The following is a 24,418-nucleotide window of genomic DNA, read 5'->3' as shown; positions in this document are numbered from 1 at the left end:
CCACGCTATTCCCTGGTAGGTCAAGAAGGGGGGAGTGTGGCATTAGATTTACTCATAACAAGTGTTCAATACCTACCAACTTCAATTTTCAAATAAACTGCAAAAAAAGCAGAAAAGGCTTATGTTCATTCTTTCACAGAGAAAACTGGCCTCACAAGGTAATTAGTTACCTAAGTGTAAAAAAATTGGGACAAGGGGGTTGTGGTTAACTTCCTCCTAGTTTCCTATGCTCCAGGTGCTCCTTTATGACCTGATGCTCATACTAAATAGATATTGTACAAATTCTGTATAATGCTAACATATGTGAGTACAACTTCTACATTACAATGATGCCTACTTTAAAGCAGGATTAACATGCAGGTTACTCTCATTAAATCTAAATGTTAGCTTTAAAATCTAATTTAAAGCCTTCAAATTCATAAGACACTCTTTTGCATTATAGATGGAGTTGCCTAAACTAATTTAAATAGTGGCTTTCTGCCAACTACAATACGAAAAAAATGACTAACAGACATTATCCAGAGAACTTTTGCTGAACATATATGTAGTTATGAGGTAAATAACTCAGGGCTAATTATATGGCATTTTTTTCTTTTTTCAGAAAATACATAATTTTAGTTATTCTCCCCTAGAGCTAACATATTAAGCTCTTTTTTTATTTTTTAAAAAGATTTTATTTATTTATTTGATAGAGAGAGACACAGCGAGAGAGGGAACACAAGCAGGAGGAGTGAGAGAGGGAGAAGCAGGCTCTCCGCCGAGCAGGGAGCCTGATGTGGGGCTCGATCCCAGGGACCCTGGGATCATGACCTGAGCTGAAGGCAGACGCCCAACGACTGAGCCACCCAGATGCCCCACATTTTAAGCTCTTGAAAAAAATCCTTTAAGTGTAAGTGTTGATATATCAAAAGAGACAGAGCTACCTGTGTCATTTCAGGGATCACCTTGGTGTTCTAAGGAAGTAGAGAGGCATGGGATTGTGAATTGGGACTTCTCCATCCACAGTGTAGCAAGGAAGCTCACATCATTACATGTTTTGGCAGATAGGATAAGCTTGGCCCTACTTTTTAAAAATTTCATTGAACAAAAACAACAGAATTGGGGGGAAGAAATCTATTGCTCAGCTCCAGGCACACCACGCCTATGAAAATACAACTAGATCTTAAAGCCATATGGAAATGTTATTGTTTGACTTTTTTCTTTTATATATTTTTATGTTCCAGCCAACACAGGAAATTTCCATTCTAGCATCTAATAGCAGTATTAACAATGCATCCAATACTGTGGAACCTAGGGACGGGCAGAAAGTGATGAAGTAACTGGCTTCCTGCCTGAACCACGAGTAGCTGCAAGCTGTTGACAGTGGATTACTTGCTTTATGGCAATTAACTTCACCTCTGGCTCATTCCCATTAAGTCAGCATTGGGGAAATCAGTTTCGATGTTCTGAATACAATTAGGAATATAAGAACATAACCATTATGCAATTGGTCTCATTACCGAATGTGGGCAAAATCTGAAAACGAACCGTGATTTTTATGTATTGACTCTTTCTTTGTTCTCTGAAGATACTTAACAAAGACTAGATATTAGATCGGGTGCCTTCTTTTCCACTCTCAGATATAAGCTGATATTTTTTTCTAGGCTCTGTATTTAACCCCATGAAATGGATATTTTTAATAAAAGTATGTTCTATCCATGTAGATCACATTTCTAGAACTGGCATCATAAATATGGAAACCTGTTCTTGGGAGTGTGTTCAGTGTTTCAATATACATTATTGAAATTCTCTCTATCTTAGTGGATGCTCCAAACTTTTAAATAAACTTGTGACCCTCTATAAGACTGAGACTACATATGTTCATTCGTCTTTATAATTTTCTCTCAAATTATTTATTTATTTGCTATTGAACTAACAATGGCCAGCAAGTAAGTGAACCAAAAATAAATGTATTTTACTGAGGACAAAGGGCTTTTCCCTGAGCACTTCTTAGAAATATGTAAGTTTTTTTTTTTAGCATACATTTATTTATTTGTTTTTTTATTATGTTATGTTACTCGCCATTCATCATTAGTTTTTGATGTGGTGATCCACAATTCATTGTTTTTTAAATTGAACAACATCCAAAATTGTGCATGCCATTTAATTCTTAGCCATTTTTTGACATTTCTATAAAAATTTTCCCTCAGGGCTTGGGCTTAATATTAAAATGACTATTTCATCTTTTTTAAATGAAAATATTTTTATTTTGTATTGTTTACAACACCCAATATATAACCCAACCTAACCTTATCATTCCCATGCACATAAAGAGTTTAATGGGACCCCATAACTTTCAAGACAAATTTAACTCGAGTGCTAGCATAACACTCAGGAATCTTCATGCACTAGCTTCTCTCTATAAAAAAGTAGAAAATGGTCAAAGTATCTCCCACTCCTTGATCCTCATATTTTGCACCCTAGAAATAAACATTCTCACAAACCTCAGTGCCTCTGCACCTATGCATATCCCTGGAATGATTTCTACATCTTCCCATATCACTCTGTACAGTGATTTTATTAGCTGATGCCTACTAAATGAACAGTGAATCCTCTAAAAGCAGAAAGCACTCATCATTGGACTACTCAGCAACAGTGAGTGCGTATTTGGTATTGGTAAAGAAATCGATGAGTGAAATACAAGAATGTAAGTCAAGGCCAAAGTGCATTTTGTACTAAGAAGTTCATCTTAAGACTATTTCCTAAAATGGTGAAAAGTCATTTGCAAATCAAATGACTAGTTATGGGAGATCGTTATCTATGGCAATTTTAGCTAATGAGTTTTGTAGGTACTAAAATTTGAGTTTATGAAGAGTTCACATTAATATAAAAATGTTCTTATTAAAGAAAGTAGAATTTAAAACTGTATTAAATATTACTGAAATGAAATAATGCAGAGAAAAAATATATTTTGGTGCATTTTCTTCAGGTAATAACATTTATTATGGTGCAGGCAATGTGTCTTTAAAATGGAAAAATGGAAATAAACTGCGCCGGCAAAAAGACAGGGGTATTTTACTCGGAGCCTTAGAATCTGTTCATGCACAAAGAAAGCCGTGTCTAAAGGATATCAGAGTGAGAGTCTTCAGCTGGTTGGGTTTGGACTAAAGCGAAGAACATGGAATATTGGCTTATTTTTTTTCCCCTTCAAATTGTATCTATTTAGATTTCCTAAAAACATGTCTATTCATTTATTTCAAAAGGGAATATTGAATTTTGGGGGCTCTTACTCTAGGTTTTATATCACTAATCCATCCACCGGCTCAAAATAAATTCTAGAGTAATACAGTTACTGTAATGCAATACGTGGAACACTAATTCAATGCACAACCCTCAGATACTATGAAATGATACATCTTGAATGCCTCTCAAAACCAAGATCACTTAAAACAGGTCTTTTATGTAAAAGAGAACTTTATTCGGTGAACCATACTTCTGAGGTGCCAAAATAAACTTAAAACATCCCTTCAAAGAGTTTTTAGATGCTTGAGAAGACCAGTGCAAAGTAAACATTTATTTCCCAAATACATTTTAAGCTGTTTGAAAGTAAAAGGACTAATTTTAATGGCCAATGCTAAAATACAAAATGATATATAGCCTTTCAAACAGTTCTAAAACTATCATTAGAATTTGAAAAGACGGTGCCAAAAAGCGTACAGATGTTACACTGTTGGAAAAATTTTCCTGAGATCATCAACATCCATTTGATATTTAAAAATATTCCTTCTAAAAGGCTTTTCATATCTTGTAATAACTGATATTAATAAAAATAATTAAAATGCACAGTGAATTAACCTTAAGTCAGGTTTTCATTCTAAAACAGTTTGAGATTCTAATGTAAAATATCATTACAATAAAAATTTAGCTACACGACAGTAGGTATCTTTAAAAAATTTCTTTTTCCCCCTTATTGCTGGCAATCTAATGCCTTACAACAGAATGCAAAAAAATAACATGTCAAACATTGAAATTTTATATTGCTCTGTGTTATTTTATTTGCTCTTGCTTAATATAGTCCTGTGAAGTAAAATAGTTCTATTATTTCTCTTTGCTGTTGAAGATAAATTTTGCATGAATCTGTTTCCAATGTTCTGTGCTTTGAACTGACTGTCCTTCAATTCATGAATATGCTGAAAGATTACAAAGCTCTTTCTGGCTATAAAATGGACAATACGAAGTTAGAAATGATGCGATCCTTAAAATCCTGTCCATCCGCTTAATTTATGAACTGCAAAGGAAAATAATATCCAAAAGTCCAGAAATGTGTTGGCACTGAAAGGAATATGTACCCTATTAACATAGTCAGAGATAACTGAAAACTGTTCACTAAACACAATGAAACAGATTTGAGAGTGAAAGTCTATTCAAGTGCAAATCATATAAAGGTTGTCTCTAATTAGGACAATTTTACAAAATAACCCATTTGAAATAAAAAATAGGGACATATCTATCGCTATCACCACTGCTATTCAACATAGTACTAGAAGTCCTAGCCGCAGCAATCAGACCACAAAAAGAAATAAAAGGCACCCGAATCGGCAAAGAAGAAGTCAAACTCTCACTCTTTGCAGATGATATGATACTTTATGTGGAAAACCCAAAAGACTCCACCCCCAAACTGCTAGAACTCATACAGGAATTCAGTAAAGTGGCAGGATATAAAATCAATGCACAGAAATCAGTGGCATTCCTATACACCAACAACAAGACAGAAGAGAGACAAATTAAGGAGTCGATCCCATTTACAATTGCACCCAAAACCATAAGATACCTAGGAATAAATCTAACTAAAGAGGCAAAGAATCTGTACTCAGAAAACTATAAAATACTCATGAAAGAAATTGAGGAAGACACAAAGAAATGGAAAAACGTTCCATGCTCATGGATTGGAAGAACAAATATTGTGAAGATGTCAATGCTACCTAGAGCAATCTACATTTTAATGCAATCCCTATCAAAATACCATCAACTTTTTCCAAAGAAATGGAACAAATAATGCTAAAATTTGTATGGAACCAGAAAAGACCCCGAATAGCCAGAGGAATGTTGAAAAAGGAAAGCAAAGCTGGCGGCATCACAATTCTGGACTTCCAGCTCTATGACAAAGCTGTCATCATCAAGACAGTATGATACTGGCACAAAAACAGACATATAGATCAATGGAACAGAATAGAGAGCCCAGAAATGGACCCTCAACTCTATGGTCAACTCATCTTCGACAAAGCAGGAAAGAATGTCCAACGGAAAAAAGAGAGTCTCTTCAACAAATGGTGTTGGGAAAACTGGACAGCCAAACGCAGAAGAACAAAACTGGACCATTTCCTTACACCACACACAAAATATACTCAAAATGGATGAAAGACCTAAACGTGAGACAGGAGTCCATCAAAATCCTAAAGGAGAACACAGGCAGCAACCTCTTCGACCTCAGCCTCAGCAACTTCTTCCTAGAAACATCGCCAAAGGCAACGGAAGCAAGGGCAAAAATGAACTATTGGGACTTCATCAAGATAAAAAGCTTTTACACAGCAAAGCAAACAGTCAACAAAACCAAAAGACAACCGACAGAATGGGAGAAAATATTTGCAAATGACGTATCAGATAAAGGGTTAGTGTCTAAAATCTATAAAGAACTTATCAAACTCAACACCTAAAGCACAAATAATCCAATCAAGAAATGGGCAGAAGACATGAACAGACATTTTTCCAAAGATGATATCCAAATGGCCAACAGACACATGAAGTGCTCAACATCGCTCGGCATCAGGGAAATCCAAATCAAAACCTCAATGAGATACCATCTCACACCAGTCAGAATGGCTAAAATTAACAAGTCAGGAAACAACAGATGTTGGCAAGGATGTGGAGAAAGGAGCACCCTCCTACACTGTTGGTGGGAATGCAAGCTGGGGCAGCCACTCTGGAAAACAGTATGGAGGTTTCAACTCAAAAAGTTGAAAATAGAGCTACCATATGACCCAGCAACTGCAGTACTGGGTATTTACCCCAAAGATACAAATGTAGGGATCCGAAGGGGTACGTGTACCGCAGTGTTTATAGCAGCAATGTCCACAATAGCCAAACTATGGAAAGAGCCAAGATGTCCATCTACAGATGAATGGATAAAGAAGATGTGGTATATATATATAATGGAATATTATGCAGCCATCAAAAAACCCCCATGAAATCTTGCCATTTGCAACGATGTGGATGGAACTAGAGGATATAATGCTAAACAAAATAAGTCAATCAGAGAAAGACATGTATCACATGACCTCACTGATATGAGGAATTCTTCATCTCAGGAAACAGAGGGTCGCTGGAGTGGTGGGGGGTGGGAGGGATGGGGTGGCTGGGTGATGGACATTGGGGAGGGTATGTGCTACGGTGAGCGCTGTGAATTGTGTAAGACTGATGAATCACAGACCTGTACCTCTGAAACAATACATTATATGTCAAAAAAAAAAAAAAGAAGATAGTGGGAAGGGAAAAATGAAGGGGGGGAAATCGGAGGGGAAGACGAACCATGCGAGACTATGGACTCTGAGAAACAAACTGAGGGTTTCACGGGGAGGGGGGTGGGGGGATGGATTAGCCTGGTGATGGGTATTAAAGAGGGCATGCACTGAATGCAGCACTGGGTGTTATATGCAAACAATGAATCATGGAACACTACATCAAAAACTAATGATGTTCTTTCTTTTGTTAATGTATTGTGTCACGTTGATTGATTTGTGGATGTTGAACCAGCCTTGCAGCCCAGGGATAAATCCCACTTGGTCGTGGTGAATAATCCTTTTAATGTACTGTTGGATCCTACTGGCTAGTATTTTGGTGAGAATTTTTGCATCCATGTTCATCAAGGATATTGGTCTGTAATTCTCCTTTTTGATGGGGTCTTTGTCTGGTTTTGGGATCAAGGTAATGGTGGCCTCATAAAATGAGTTTGGAAGTTTTCCTTCCATTTCTATTTTTTGGAACAGTTTCAGGAGAATAGGTATTAATTCTTCTTTAAATGTCTGGTAGAATTCCCCTGGGAAGCCATCTGGCCCTGGGCTTTTGTTTGTTGGGAGATTTTTGATGACTGCTTCAATTTCCTTAGTGGCTATAGGTCTGTTCAGGTTTTCTATTTCTTCCTGGTTCAATTTTGGTAGTTGATACATCTCTAGGAATGCATCCATTTCTTCCAGGTTATCTAATTTGCTGGCATAGAGTTGCTCATAATATGTTCTTATAATTGTTTGTATTTCTTTGGTGTTGATTGTGATTGCTCCTCTTTCATTCATGATTTTGTTGATTTGGGTCATTTCTCTTTTCTTTTTGATCAGTCTGGCCAGGGGTTTATCAATCTTGTTAATTCTTTCAAAGAACCAGCTCCTAGTTTCGTTGATCTGTTCTACTGTTCTCTTGGTTTCTAGTTCATTGATTTCTGCTCTGATCTTAATTATTTCTCTTCTCCTGCTGGGTTTAGGCTTTACTTGCTGTTCTTTCTCCAGCTCCTTTAGGTGTAGGGTTAGGTTGTGTATTTGAGACCTTTCTTATTTCTTGAGAAAGGCTTGTATTGCTATATACTTTCCTCTCAGGACTGCCTTTGCTGTATCCCAAAGATTTTGAACAGTTTTGTTTCCATTTTCATTGGTTTCCATGAATGTTTTTAATTCTTCTTTAATTTCCTGGTTGACCCATTCATTCTTTAGTAGGATGCTCTTTAGCCTCCATGTATTTGAGTTCTTTCCGACTTTCCTCTTGTGATTGAGTTCTAGTTTCAAAGCATTGTGGTCTAAAAATATGCAGGGAATGATCCCAATCTTTTGGTACCGGTTGAGACCTGATTGTGACCTAGGATGTGATCAATTCTGGAGAATGTTCCATGGGCACTTGAGAAGAATGTGTATTCTGTTGCTTTGGGATGGAATGTTCTGAATATGTCTGTAAAGTCCATTTGGTCCAGTGTTTCATTTAAAGTCTTTATTTCCTTGTTGATCTTTTGCTTAGATGATCTGTCCCTTTCAGTCAGGGGGGTGTTAAAGTCCCCCACTCTTATTGTATTGTTGTCAATGTGTTTCTTTGCTTTTGTTATTAATTGCCTTATATAATTGGCTGCTCCCACGTTAGGGGCATAGATATTTACAATTGTTAGATCTTCTTGTTGGATAGACCCTTTAAGTAGGATATAGTGTCCTTCATCTCTTATTACAGTCTTTGTTTTAAAATCTAATTTGTCTGATATAAGGATTGCCACCCCAGCTTTCTTTTGGTGTCCATTAGCATGGTAAATGGTTTTCCACCCCCTCACTTTCAATGTGGGGGTGTCTTTGGGTCTAAAATGAGTCTCTTGCAGGCAGCATATCGATGGGTCTTGTTTTTTAATCCAATCTGATAGCCTGTGTCTTTTGATTGGGGCAATGTCCACAATAGCCAAACTGTGGAAAGAGCCAAGATGTCCATCGACAGATGAATGGATAAAGAAGAAGTGGTATATATACACAATGGAATATTATGCAGCCATCAAAAGGAATGAGATCTTGCCATTTGCAACAACGTGGATGGAACTGGAGGGTGTTATGCTGAGTGAAATAAGTCAATCAGAGAAAGACATGTATCATATGACCTCACTGATATGAGGAATTCTTCATCTCAGGAAACAAACTGAGGGTTGCTGGAGTGGTGGGGGGTGGGAGGGATGGGGTGGCTGGGTGATAGACATTGGGGAGGGTATGTGCTATGGTGAGCACTGTGAATTGTACAAGACTGATGAATCACGGATCTGTACTTCTGAAACAAATAATGCAATATATGTTAAGAAAAAGAAAAGAAGAAGAAGATAGCAGGAGGGGAAGAATGAAGGGGAGTAAGTCAGAGGGGGAGCCGAACCATTAGAGACGATGGACTCTGAAAAACAAACTGAGGGTTCTAGAGGGGAGGGGGGTGGGGGGATGGGTTAGCCTGGTGATGGGTATTAAAGAGGGCACATTCTGCATGGAGCACTGGGTGTTATGCACAAAAAATGAATCATGGAATACTACATCAAAAAGTAATGACGTAATGTATGGTGATTAACATAACAATAAAAAATTATTAAAAAACTAATGATGTAATATATGGTGATTAACACAACATAATAAAATAAAATTAAAATAGTAGGGGCATATCTAAATTCTTATTGAACAGATTAAATAAAACATCTCTCTGAATCCAAACAAAACTTATATGATCTCTAAGGGACATGCTCTATTTTGTGAAAAGAAATGACATTAAGCCTTCTGAGCTGCTCTTGAAGGAAGTATGAGACCCGAGGAGGAGAGAAGATTTGAATTTAGGAGTCCTGGATTCTAATCTGACCTCTACCCCCACTGGGCATGTGGCCTTGAAAAGTCACTTAATCTCTATGCATTTAAATTTTCTCATGTTAATAATTAAGAAGTTATGCTTAAGAATATCTAAAAGCCATTCTGGATCTGGAACTTAAGGAATTTACAGCAACCTCTATTCCCTAAGTTTTGGCAACTGGCAAAACATATTCTACATTGTAATTAATGTGATTTTTGGGAAAAAATGTTAACCCCCTAAATGTGTTTGTTCAAAGTGAAGATTGATAAATCCTGTCTGTTTACTTCTGATGTAACTCCAGTTAGATAGCAACTACAGAAGCAAGAAACAAATGAGGAAAACAAAATTTACTGGACAAACATTTTCCTGTCTGGACTTTCAAATACAAATGGATTTTAATAACTGCCTTTCGGTGCTATAACAAGAACTCAACCTTTTTATCACTCCATTCCCCCACAGCCCACCATTGGATGGGGGTGGGTCTTTCTGGTCCGAGTTACATTAAAGAGAAAATTCTAACCATATAAATTTTCATTTCAAATGTGTTTGTTTCTATTTGTGTTTTTGTTTTTTATTTGGATAAAGGATGTGAAGCAGAATCCCCTAAGTGAAATGGCCCCTGGCATCACTAAAGAATGGGACTTTGGGTGTGTTATGGGAACATTAGCAGGAGAGGACGGGAAGGCAGAGGATCCCATGTCACTTGGCAATAAAGGCGGCCCAGGAGAAACATGGCCTTTGAAACTGTGGCAAGGATGACTGATAACATTTTTTCTTAAACTTGACATACTTCTGCTGTAATTACTCAATAGCCTCAGGAGCTAAGTGTGTCCTATATAATCTCATTCCCTCAATTTTCCTTTGAACCCACTGCATTTAGTCTTTTGAGCCAAAAACTTCATTAAAATTATTTTTGACAAGGTCATAATTGACCTCTGTGTCTCAAATATAATAAAATATAATAAATATATTTAGATATAATAAATATATTTTAAAATAGAGTATATATATTTAAATGCAATAAACACATTTTAAAATATAATAAATATATTTAAATGTAATAGTCAATTTTCATTCCACATTATTTTTTACTTTATAGCCTTTGATAGAGTTGATCATTCCCTCCTTCTTATAATACTTCCTCACTTGCTTAACAGGAAAGCATTCTCTTCTGCCTGCTTCTTCTCCTGTGTTGGAGACCACTCATTTTAAACGGCTTTGCTGGTTCCTTCTCTCTCGGAATTCTAAATGGTAGAATTGTCCCAAGGCTCAATCCTTTAGTAGTTTCTCTCTCTTGTCACTCACTCCTTAAGTGACTTGATTTAGTCTCAGTGTTTGAAAATATCATCCATATATTTTCTTTTTTTTAAAGATTTTATTTATTTATTCAACAGAGAGAGCGAGAGAGTACAAGCAGGGGGAGCAATAGAGGGAAACAGAGAGGCAGGCTCCCCACGGTGCAGAGAGCCTGACATGGGGCTCGATCCCAGGACCCTGAGATCATGACCTGAGTCGAAGGCAGATGCTTAACCCTCTGAGTCACCCAGGCGTCCCATCCATATATTTTCTATCTCTACTCTGATCTTCTCTCCTGAACACCTGACTTATAGATCATACTTGATCACACTTAGATGTCCAATAGGGATCTCAAACTTCTGTTGGAAATCAAACTCTTCCCTAATCCTGCTGTTGCACAGGCTTTCCTAGGTAAGGTAATGGTGACTTCATCCTGCCAGTTGCTTGGCCAAAACCATCACAGTCAATCCCTGACCATCTTTCTTTCTCTCACACTCCACACCTAGTCTTTCAACATATTCTATTAGTTCTACTTTCAAAAATACACAGAACCTGACCACTTCCCCCTACCTCCTCTGCTACCACTGTGGTCAAACTGCTTTCATCTCTTTCTTGGACTGCTGTAGTAACTTCCTAACTGATCTCTTTACTTCTACTCTTTTCTTTTATTCCATCTACTCTCAACTCAGAAACAGAAATAACTTTTAAAAACATAAAACCGGAACAAGTCACTCCTTTATTCAAATCCTCCAATGGCGTCTCACGTCACTCAATAAAGGAAGGCCATCCTAGCATTTTTACTATTCCTTGAACTCGCCAGCTCTACTCCTGCCTCAGAGCCTTTGCCTGGGACTCGTTCCTACCAGATACCCTCATAGGTGGTGCCCATTCACACTCACTGCAGATTTTTATTTATTTTTTATTTTATTTATTTATTTTTTAAGATTTTATTTATTTGACAGGGAGATACACAGCGAGAGAGGGAACACAAGCAGGGGGAGTGGGAGAAGCAGGCTTCCCGTGGAGCAGGGAGCCCGATGTGGGGCTCGAATCCAGGACCCCAGGATCATGACCTGAGCTGAAGGCAGATGCTTAACGACTAAGCCACCCAGGCGCCCCCCACTGCAGATTTTTAAATCTGTGTGATCTCCTAATTGAGGCCTTTTGGACCACTGCATTCTACACCTACCCCTTCAGAACTCCCAACCCATATTTATTTCTCAATCTTGCTTAATTTTTATCCAGAGTATTCACCACAATTTGATACTATGTTACTTACTTATATTGTATATCTTCTGTTTCCTCTTCCCCCAAACACTCCCCCACATGTTAGTCTAATGTGTACCTTTGCCCACTCTTGCCACAGCACACTTAGGCTATGTGTATCAACAGTTTCTTTGCCTAGAGAAGAAAATTGATATTCCACTTCTCTTGCACATGCTAGTTTATATTATACACATAATATGTATATAGTATAGATATATACACATATTGTATATATATATTATCTATATTATATACATATTATGTGTATACATACATTATCTATATAATGTGTATATATTATATATAATGTGTATAATATAAACTAGTTTGTTTTTATTATATATACATATATGTTATATATATGTCATAAACTATTTATGTTATATAATATATATTCTAGCTTATATATTATTTATATTATATATTATATATTACATATATAATGTATATATATTATATTATGTATATATTATAATACATGCACAATATATGACATATGTATATATCTTATATATAATTATATTATATATAGTCATATTATATATGCTTGTATTATATATTATATATACACTGGTTTGTTTATATTATTTATATATTATATTGCACAATATATACATAATATACATACATGTTATATATATGTTAAACATAATACAATATACATATATGTTATATATGTTATAAATTAGTTTGTTTATATTATATATGCATATGTTATATATACACATATATTTTATATATGTAATATTTTTATAAAATTTAATATAATGCTTCCTTTCAGCCTTAGGAGGAAGCTATTACTAAAGAACTATAGAAAATTTGTTATTAAGTGCAGAACACAAATGAAATCTACACTGCTGACATATGGGATACAAAGGGAAGCTGGGAGCCTCATGCCCTGAGATCTTGCCTTGGCCTCACTGGTTCTGAGAGTCACTGACCATCTGTTTAATCTTGGGTCCTCAAGGGTCTCATTAGTAAGATTAAGTGATTTGCTAATCTCACATTTTATGCTGAAGCAATTTGGGTTTTTTTGCCTGCTAACGTCTAATATGAAACAATAATTTAAAACTGTTGAGTGAAATTTTAGGATACATCTCTATTTATAGAGCATAGTGACAGACACTTTTGAAGAATCAAAATAAAGGAATAGGGAAAATTCAATGATTTTCTTTAGGTGCTCTGTCTATTCAAACTAAGTATGCGGATGGCACTCTTTCACAGCTCGATGTTACTCTTTCACAGCACCTTTATATTTATTGCAAGTCTGCAATTCTTGTGGGTAGATGTACTCTGGAATTTAGAACTTTGAAAATTTTATAAAAATAAAAAAGTAAACATAGAAAGTAAATAGAAAAGAACACATATATGGCAGAACAACTTGTGTGGTGTCTAGGGCAGTCCCTGTAGGCAAATGCATTAATATTTATGCAAAGCAATGCAAAGACTAACTGTAAATGGCCTTTCTTCGGTTCACGTCAGATTTTGCCACACAAGAGTTCAGGCATTTAGACACTACACGTGTCACAAAAATCTTTCAGCTTCCAATCCTTTATGGAGTTTGGAATTTCAGATAAGGGCTTGCAAATGTGCCTTAATTATCAATGATAAATCAGAAAACAACTGCTGTTTTGATAAGATAAGATAAATACTGGAAAGTCCCTCACCTCCTCCACATGTGGCATCACAATCTTCCCAGCCTGTGTGCGTCCACATGAAAAGGGGTTCAGGCGCTTTTGAGCTCTGATTCTCTGGAAGAGGGTCCGATGGGATAGTATATTCATAGTGAAGGCCGTAATTCTGGTCCTGAAACAGCAGCACCTATAAAATATGAAAGTGATCAAGGTAGCTGTAGGGTAAAGGAGAGCACAGACAAATGAAGTATAATACTAAGGATAACTGATACCTTAAAATGCTTATTGCATGCCGTGCATGCTCCTTTTATATGTAGAATTGTGACATGATTACCGAAATCTTCAAAGTGACATACTTCTGCAAAGTTTGGAGTTACACACTTACCCCTGAGCTAAAGACATCATAGCAAACAGCCCACCTGAATGAGGTCAGAGACACCGGGTCATTTTTTTTCAAGCCGATGAATGGACCAGGCAGTTTCCCAAAGTATGATACATGTAGATGATGACTTTAGTAGAGGGGATGGGGTTATCTGTCCTATCTAACATCAAGATATAACCCACAATCTATTATCAAATGTAGCCTTTCCACTCATATAAAACAGTAAGATGGATAGTAAGTCCCTGTGTCAGTGGAGGAAGAGAGGATACAAGACTGTGAGAATCACTTCACTCCATAAGGGTAGAGAATGTCTAATTGATCAGAGGACCATAATACCTTTCCATGTTGCTTACTGTTAACTTTCAGTTTTGGCAAGATTATTAATTTTCCATTTGTAGGAAAGATCATTTCATTTGAAAAGAAATTCATATTCAACTGAACGTTTAAAATAAATATTAACTTAATAATGGTATAGTTATGTACACATACGTAAACAGTGCAATAAATCATGAAAAATATCTGAGAATGACTGAACTCTGGGCCACACACTGGACTAACCGATAGCGGGGACCATGTCTGTTTTGCTCTCCCCTGGTACTCAGTGCCAAGCTTAGGAGTGCATCATCATGGGCAATCTGATCTATTTTATTATTTTATTTTATTTTTCAATTTTTATTTGTTTATTTGAGAGAGCAAGCGAGCACAAGAGGGGGGAGGGATAGAGGGAGAAGCAGACTCCCCGCTGAGCAGGGAGCCCGATGCGGGACTGGATCCTGGGACTCCAGGATCATGACCTGAGCCGAAGGCAGTCGCTTAACCGACTGAGCCACCCAGGTGCCCGGCAATCAGATCTATTTTAAATGAACGAAAAAATGCCTGAAGTATGCTCATTTTAAATAAAAGAACAAATGAGAATATATGTTCCTTTATAAATACATATGCACAAAATATGTCAAACAACCCCATGGACTATATCACTTCTATGAATCTGAGGATTTATGAAAGCAATCTATATAATACAATATCATGCATAAAAACATATCTAAAATTTAAATTACGTTAAATTGTTCAAGAACTTTGATATTAAACCTCTATCAAGGTAGTTGTAATGACAGGTAATTCAGAGTTAATGCTCAGTGTGAAAAACTGGACATGAGCACAGGGTTAATTTTCTTTGCTTCTTCATCTTAATACTCTGCTCAATATATCAACAGAAATGCTAAGGTATATTTTAATACGTGGATTTGGGAACTAACATAATGGAATTGTAAATCAGCTCTATCAACAATAAATATAATAGTTTTCAAATTCACATATACATAACATACCAGGGTACTCATTCTAAGTACATCACAGTGCTTACTTTGGCCTTAAATATCTCATTTGATGTCGCCAGTTATAAGGGACCTCCAGCTAAATACGTTAAAAAGGAGAGAGACAGAGATTGACTTATCTTGTTTATGGACATAACCAGACTATTACATAGTTTTTAAATTGATAAAAAGGACATAAATTTTAGCTCTTTGCCAACTTCTTTAACTTAATAAAAACATGTCTATTTTTCCTTAAAAAACTACCTTTTCATTGATAGAACTTTAGATTGTCCTTGAATCTCTAATGCCACTTAAAATAAAGACATTGGCTACAAAATCATTAGCTCTTTCTTAAACCATTCGGATTTGGCAGTAGAGTTTTGCAAGAAGGAAAGTGTGACCGTGTTACAGTGGAGGGGGCACACAGGGAAGCATGGCAGCAAAAGGTCTTGCCTTTCAAAATCCAGTACCGGCTTTCAATCTGTAATAGTCATTAAAGAAAAATACCTTAGAAGTGCAGTTTCCCTTGGATTACTGAATAAATCCAGGTCACATAGATGCCTTCTTTTAGACATAGTTCACTGATTTTAATTATGCTTCATGCTTCCAGGAAAAACCTTGGTAATTACCAGTCAGATTAAGGATTCTGCAGCAAGGAGACTCTCCCGCCCAACACTGAGGTCTCATATACTGTTTAAAGGTTTTGAATTAGAGGCTCAATAAAGAGCTCCGGTCTTGTTCCATAAAAAAAAAATGTAGGTTACATTCATCTAAGGCAGGTCACCTGATGGCTTTCTCTGCAAAACCAACCTTAAAAAATATGTTTGTTGTTGATAATGTTATTATAAGTGACCCAATCATGGAAAGAGCCAGATATTGGTCATACAATGTTTGTTTAGTCATTTTTTTTTCTCTCTCCAGATGGCCCAAGGCACAGAGTAGAGCTTCTAATTCAAATTAAATAATAGGATCCAAAGGAACTGGGAGGAGATGAAGAACACAATTATTGAAAGTATGTGTATACTTAGGATCCCATGTTGTCTGGTGTAAAGAGCTTAGAGCTGAGCCTTCCATCAGAGAGGAAGCATCAAAGATTGATTAATACCTGGTTTATTCACAGCTAAACAACTTACTGGGAGATACTGTGCACATTACTTAACTTTTTCATACTTAGTTTTTTTTTTTTAACCTGTACATTGGAGTGATAATGATACATATCACACAGGGTTTCTGTGAGGACTGAATGCTGTAATGAATGCAAAGTACTTGTGAACAGTATCTGACTCAGTGCTCAGTGAATGGGATGTATTATCATTATGATGATGATTTGAAGCAGAAGGTTCCCATGCATCTCACTTTGCTCCCTTCATTCCTGTTGGTCAGGCCCACGATTGCAGTTCTATAAAAAATTGTGATCTGAAATGTGGTCCCTAGACCAGCAGTAGTGACATCAGCTGGGAGCTGGTTAGAAATGCAGATCTCAGGTCCCTCCCAGACCAAATGCATCAGAATGTACATTTTAACAAGAACCCCAGGTGATCTGTAGGCACATTAAAGCAGGAAAAGCAAACGGACTGATACGTGATTTGAACTCTGGCTCCTAGACCAGCGACACAGATGTCTCCAATTGAAGACAAATTCAACTTGAATCATGCAGTGATATTAAATAATGTGGCACACCACACTCCAAATAAACAGTCAGTTGATCGTGTTTTAGAGTTGTTTTTATGTGTGGACTTAAGGAGGTGTTGAAGTGTCTGAAGTCCAGACTCTGCCACTAGGATGGAGAACATGCCAGCTATGCAGTCAGTCCTCAGTCTCCTGAGCCATTACCACTGACTGCAAAGTTCAAGGTCAAAAGGAGCATGTGAACCAGCCACCAGCTTGGATGCAGAGCCCTGCTGTTCGGCTTCCTTCACTCCATTCTCTGTCCTGCCTCAGAGGCAGTCTTCTACTACATGGTAAAGAAAGGTATCATCCCAAAGAATTCAAGCTTTCATAATTCTTAACAGGAATCAATTCACCCAGTAAAAAAACAGAAGAGGGTAATTGGAAGCATTGTTAGATACGTTTACCAAAGCTTTTCCTACACAAGTTATCATTTTATCAAAGGCGTTTTATGCAGATTCAGAAAACGCCCATTCCATGGATGCTACGAGTTGCCATATTATAACACTGTCTTTACAGACACCCACTCCTGTTAGTAGTTCACTAAGCCGCTGCTGGTAAAACTGCTCTTTTAGAAAAAACAGGCTCCTTATTGCCTGACAATTCACTTCTACTTTGAGTCTGTGAATTCCCTAAAACGTCTTGCTCTTCTCGCAATAATTTTTGGTTTTGACATCATGATTTAAAACACATTAAAATGAAAACCTAAACCCCCCCCTCTTAAATAATTTTGAACGTCTACCTGACAATTCAAACTTGGAAAAAAGATTAGAGAAGGTACAGTGGGAATGGCCTTTGACATAGGAAGTTGATTATGCAATGTTATCAGTTGGTCCCCTCATACCAGCAGGTGCAAAGGTGATGTGGTAGGACCTTTAGCGGAGATCTTCTCCCAGAGGCCTCGTCTTACATAATGGACAGTAGTGCCTGCTAAGTTGAAAGCTCCCGAGTGTTCGATCTTCCAGTCACTATTAATAGACTGTTTTCCAGCGTCTCGTAGAGCTATAAAGAGGTTCAAAAATATTACAACAATTGAACAAGTCAGCATCATTAATCAATATCCACTTCACATGATTTTGTTAAAAGCAGTTCACTCATTTCTAAACGAATGGGTTAAAAACTCCCTGGTGTAAGACACAAGGCATCTCCTCTTTAGGGAAGTACATAGAGCACATGACATAAGCTCGCCTTCCCTCCTGACGTTGACTACAGCTATGCAGTCACATTTATCTTTACCTCTTCCAACCTCCTCTGGACATTTGACATCTGTAACCCATATTTTGGCCCATAATTATTTATTCTTTAACAGATTGTTATCTTAAGGCTATGTGTGTCCATGGACATCTGGCTGGCTCAGTCGGTAGAGCATGTTACTCCTGATCTTGGGGTTGTGAGTTTGAGCTCCACTTTGGGTGTAGAGATTACCTAGAACTAAAAACTTAAAAAAAAAAAAAAAAAAAAAGACTCTGTGTATCTGTATTGTCTACGCAGTAATCCCGTGAAGAATGTGAGGGCTGACACTGTATCTTATACTTGCCCTGTGTGTCCCATGCCACCCAAAAAAGTGATTAAGGAAAGGTCATTAAAAAGCATGTTAACAGGGGCGCCTGGGTGGCTCAGTTGGTTAAGCGACTGCCTTCGGCTCAGGTCATGATCCTGGAGTCCCGGGATCGAGTCCCGCATCGGGCTCCCTGCTCAGCAGGGAGTCTGCTTCTCCCTCTGACCCTCTTCCCTCTCGTGCTCTCTATCTCTCATTCTCTCTCTCTCAAATAAATAAATAAAATCTTAAAAAAAAAGCATGTTAACAAACAGATCGGGATGACAAGGTTATATTCATTACAAAACAATTCAAACATAATGTGTTGGTTTTATAAACAGAACTCAGGACTCTTGAACATCATGTTTGTGATTTGCTGTGAAAAGAATGGAAGATGAATACTAATTCTTACCTATAAACAGCCATCATTTATACAGGATTTTACAGAATAACTTTGTTTACCTACATTAATTTTTTCTTTCTTTTTTCTTTGATCTAATCTCTGCTACTATTTAAATAAGATTCATGACAAGGAACTGAAATGTCATAGTTACCATTTTAAACTAAGGATTCCTTCTTATTTTGTTTCAAATGATTTATTTGTTTAACTTAAACTTCCAGGCTCTTGCATATAATTGAATTCTCATCCTAAGAGACATCTACATGAAGATTAATTGAAGGTTTTTATGTCATAATTCTATGAAAATGTTTTGAAAACTTAAGCCAGTAAATCTTCCTAAATATCCTTCAAACTAATCTCCATTTATTGAATATTTGGTTTCCCAGTTTTTATATTGTAAATAATGCTCAGATAAATACACTGTATACTAAATATATGTGTATCTGATTATTTCCCTTGGATAGCATCCCAGATTTGGAATTACAAAGCCAAATAAATGGAACATTTAAAGATTGAAAAACAATTTCAAGTTGATTTTCACAAAGGTTCCACCAATGTAGGCTTCCCTAACAGTCACCGCGAGTACCATTTTTGAATACCTTCTCTGAAGCAACTTTTTCATGTAAAATATTTCATCATGACTGAATAATTACTTATTAACCAATAAAGTATAAAGTAGGACATACTCAAAGTTGTGGGACCTCCCAAAATTAACAATTATAAATATGTTTTCCGGCTTTATGGAATTTATAATCTAACTGGAATTCGCTGAAACTTGTGTAGGAAGAATGAAGAAAAACTTGTCTGAAGGACATCATTTCCCGAGGCTATGAGCCAGGGGAAAAGAGAAGCAGAGAGAGAACATTCAGGACTGAGGGAGCTACAAATGGGAAGATCTTAAAGGTCCCACAGAGAAATTTTTCTGGGGCTGATATTCCCATTATAAGTGACATATCAATAAAATTATTGAAATTTTACCTTATCAATCTTAATTTCTACTAAATAAGATCTTTGCCATATACTGCATATGAAGTATAATATTTTAGATAAGATATTAAGCATACATATTTTCAGATTTATGAAAAATATATAAGTATTCATTTTTAACTTGAATTTTAAACTTGAAGAGGTAGTATGTTGACAGAAAACTTAACACTTTGCAAATAGCTATTACCATCTATAAATGGATATACTTCAGGAAATGCTAAACTGATTAAAAAAGTGATTTTGCCTAAAGTCAATCAAAGAAAGACATGTATCATACGACCTCACTGATATGAGGAATTCTTAATCTCAGGAAACAAGCTGAGGGTTGCTGGAGTGGTGGGGGGTGGGAGGGATGGGGTGGCTGGGTGATAGACAGTGGGGAGGGTATGTGCTATGGTGAGCGCTGTGAATTGTGTAACAATGTTGAATCACAGACCTGTACCTCTGAAACAAATAATACATTATATGTTAAAAAAAAAAAAAAAAGAAGATAGTAGGAAGGGAAAAATGAAGGGGGGAAATCAGAGGGGGAGATGAACCAAGAGAACTATGGACTCTGAGAAACAAACAGAGGGTTCTAGAGGGGAGGGGGATGGGTTAGCCTGGTGATGGGTATTAAGGAGGGCACGTACTGAATGGAGCACTGGGTGTTAGACACAAACAATGAATCATGGAACACTACATCAAAAACTAATGATGTAATGTATGGTGATTAACATAACATAATAAAAAAAAAGTGATTTTGCCTAAAAGGTAAAATACTTCCTTGAATTTCTCAAAATCTATTAAATATTTTAAGAAACGTTTTTGGCCTAGATTTGTAACTGTGACCATTATAATTCCATATTTTTTCTGTGTTTCAACATACACTCGGGACATAATTATAAAGAAATAATTCCTGAAAATCTCTAATAAAAAAATGCCTTAAAAAACCCTCTGGGGGTGGGCGCCTGGGTGGCTCAGATGGTTGGGCGTCTGCCTTCGGCTCAGGTCATGATCCCAGGGTCCTGGGATCGAGTCCCACATCGGGCTCCCTGCTCCTTGGGAGCCTGCTTCTCCCTCTGCCTCTCTCTCTCTCTCTGTCTCTCATGAATAAATAAATAAAAATATTAAAAAAAAAAACAAAAACAAAAAACCCTCTGGGGGTGGCTATAGTATAATGTTTAGACTCAATTGATATTTCTGGAATTCAGCATTTCCCCAAAAATGGCACACACACATGTACCTGAAAACTCATATAATTTATAAGCTTAATAGCATAGGAAGAATCAGTATGCTGAATAAGGAATTTTTCTTGTTCTATGTTTTTGTTTTTAATTCATTAACTCAAAAAGTGTGTTTTTAGAAAAACCTGTTTCTGGCCATACTGTAGTAAATGGAATTGTACTATCTCTCACACTTTTGGCAAGGAGAAAACTGAACAGTGTATGAAACAACTGTTTTCAGACACTGGACAATAGCAAGAGAGAACTGAGGTCCCTAAGAGGAGAACAAAAGTGATCTCTAAAACTGCTTGACTTTCTGTCTGAAGATATTTCTCAGAACAAACCATAGAGAGGGGGGAACTCAAGCAGAGCACAGATAATGGGGATTTCAGTGAGAAGACAATGCAGAGAATGGAGTTCAAATCGCGTGAGGCATCTGAAATCTATTTTATGGAGTCCTGGAGAAGAGGGAGCTGCACAGACAAGCTCTAAAAATCTGCAGAGGTGTTCCTTTGAGCCTATGGCTACATACCAAGCTGCAAATAAGTGTGGTGAGATTTCTCAAGGCTGGGAAAAGACAAACTACATCGGGCCTGGAAATGATACAATTCCTGGAGCTCATGTAGGGTTGGCAGACATATGAGTTCTATTCAATTAGAGTGGATAGATCCTACTGAATATACAACAGAGACTTGAGTGGAGCACCTAAAAAAAATTTGCCCATTAGAAATAAGGTTAGCCTAGTCTTAGAATAAAGGCTACTCTGGATCCACCCTAACAAAGCCTTCACAAAAGCTTCAAGAACTTAAGCTCATCTGCAATTCAATTAAGTGGCCAGCAAAATGAAGCTCAACAATCAATAAAAAGAATAGCCATTCGGCACTCTCACATTAACAGTGTCCAGCATCCAACCAAAAAATTACTAGACATGTGAAAAAGTTCAGAAAATGTGACCCATAATCAGGGGAAAAAAAATCTGTCAATAAAATGAGACCCAGAAATAGTAGAGATGATGAAACCAGCAGACCAACACTTTATAAAAGCTTATATATATATATATATGTTCAGTATACACAAGAATTTAAAGAAAAACCTATAATATTAAAGAGAAAAGTGGAAGCTATAATAACCAAATCAAATTCCTCAGAATAGAAATATAAAATATCTGAAACAATAAATTCACTAAATGGGCTTAAGGGCAGATTAGACATTGCACAATAACGCAGTGAACTTGACGAGAAGCTGATAGATTAGAACTATGTGGAATGCAGAGAGAAAAATAAAGGCTGAAAAAATAAACAAGAATGGGGCGCCCTGGTTGCTTAGTTACTTAAGCGTCTGCCTTCGGCTCAGGTCATGGTCCCAGGGTCCTGGGATTGAGCCCTCATCAGGCTCCCTGCTCAGTGGGGAGCCTGCTTCTCCCTCCCCCTGCTTGTACTCTCTCTCTGTCCAATAAATAAATAAAACCTTTAAAAAAACCAAACAGAGCATCAGTGACCCAAGGGAAAAACCTGGTGGACTCATACAGGTGTAACTGGAATCCCAGAGAACAGGGGGTAGGCAAAAAAAATTATTTGAATACATAATGCTCCAAAGTTTTCCAAAGTTGATGAAAACCATAAACTTACTGTACTAATGAATACAATGGAGCCCAAGTAAGAAAAGCACAAGGAAAGCTCACCAAGGCATATCATAATCAAACTGCTGGAATCCAAGGCTAGGAAGAATAATATTAAATCCTAAAAACGTACTTTATATATAAAGGGAAAAAAGATTACAAATTTTCTGGATATACCGTCAGAACTAATAGAGGCCAGAAGACAATGAACCATTACCTAAAGTGAAGAAAACCAAACAAAATAAAGCAAAACCAAACAAAATATAGAATTCTATATCGAGCAAAAATATCCTTCAGATAAGGAGGAAAAATACACTGTCAGTAAACAAAATCTGGGAATTTTGCTGCCAGTGGATTCACTCTGCAAGAAATGTTAAAGGATGTTGTTCAGGCTGAAAGAACATGGTTCCAGGTGGAAACGGTGGTCTACGTGAAGGCATGAAGAATGTTGGTACAAATACAGAAGTTATTCTTTTTCATTAATAAGTTCTGGATAGGATGATTGACTTTAAAGCAAAAATGATTAAAATCTATTTTGGTGATTGAGGCATATATGAAAATAAAGTGATTATATGAAATGTAGAAATAAAATGCATAATAGCACAAAGGAAGGGAAACAGGCAAAGGGAAATACACTTTTAAGGAACTTACAGTACATGCAAAGTGGTATGATATAATTTGAAAGGAGACTGTAATGAGTTAAAAATGTATACTGTAAATCCTAAAGCAACCATTAAAGATATAAAACAAGAGCCATATACAGCAAATAAACAAACAAGAGATTAAGTGGAATGCTAAAAAAAAAAAACAAAAACAAAAACCCTCAGTCCAACAGAAGATGCAGACATAGGGAAAAAGGAATAAAAAGGAATGGAAAACAGAAAATAATTCAATGTATCCATAATTATATTATGTTTAAATGCATTAAGGGTATTGGTTAAAAGAGAGAGACTGTCAGGCCAGAGGGGGAAAAGAGGCCCCACTGTATTCAACTTAGAAGAATGTACTTTAAAAATAAAACATAGGTAGATTAAACCTAAAAGGATGGGAAAAATTAAGCATGAGACACTAATCATAAAAAGGATGTATTGGCTATATCAGTATCAGATAGCATGGACTTCAGGGTAAGGAATACTTCCAGAGATAAAAAGAATTTTTAAAAATGCCATTTAAATTTAAATTACTTTAAATGTAAAATTCTAAATGACATTTAAAACTTATTAAGTAAACCATACAATCCTAAATGTGTAAGAGAGCATTAAAATGCATGAAGCAAAGCTGACATAATTGAAAGGAGCCATGGACAAATCCACAATTTCAGTTGGAGTGTAGTTCTCTTTCCCTAATTTGTAAAACAAGAAGAAAATCAATAGGAATACAGAAAATGTAAACCAAATGGAGCTAAGCAATATTTAGAGAACAGTCAGCAACTACAGAATATAGCTTTTTAAAGTATAAATGTAATATTAACCAACATGGGCCATGGGCCATGAAACAAGTTTCAACTGAAATCACACTCAGTGAATCCTCTAACCACATAGATTGAAACTAGAAATCAATAACAAAGTATCTATTTAAAAAATCTACAAGTATTTGGAAATTAAACAATACATTTATAAACAACCCATGGGTCAAAGTAGAAAATTACAATGGTAATCTGAAAATATTTTAAACTAAAATTAGAATATCCATAAATTGTGATACACAGCTAAAGCAGTCTTTAGATGGATAAATTGTCATATT

General features: G+C 36.5%; 1 protein-coding gene across 1 annotated transcript in view; it reads right to left on the bottom strand.

Moving 5' to 3' along the window:
* ADAMTS19 (ADAM metallopeptidase with thrombospondin type 1 motif 19) overlaps positions 1–24,418 on the bottom strand; it is a 250,726-nt gene that overhangs the window by 39,252 nt on the left and 187,056 nt on the right. Inside the window, exons 17-18 of the mRNA XM_028103681.2 lie at positions 17,773–17,930; positions 13,599–13,752 (exon numbers count right to left, since the gene is read on the bottom strand). Coding sequence (XP_027959482.1) covers positions 13,599–13,752; positions 17,773–17,930 — 312 coding nt within the window. The remainder of the gene's footprint in view (positions 1–13,598; positions 13,753–17,772; positions 17,931–24,418) is intronic.

The sequence above is a fragment of the Eumetopias jubatus genome, unplaced genomic scaffold, assembly GCF_037043125.1.
Source record: "Eumetopias jubatus isolate StellerSeaLion01/CBP00866 unplaced genomic scaffold, mEumJub1_p1.0 scaffold_5, whole genome shotgun sequence".
Lineage (NCBI taxonomy): Eukaryota > Metazoa > Chordata > Mammalia > Carnivora > Otariidae > Eumetopias > Eumetopias jubatus.
This window is presented reverse-complemented; position numbering and strand designations above follow the sequence as displayed.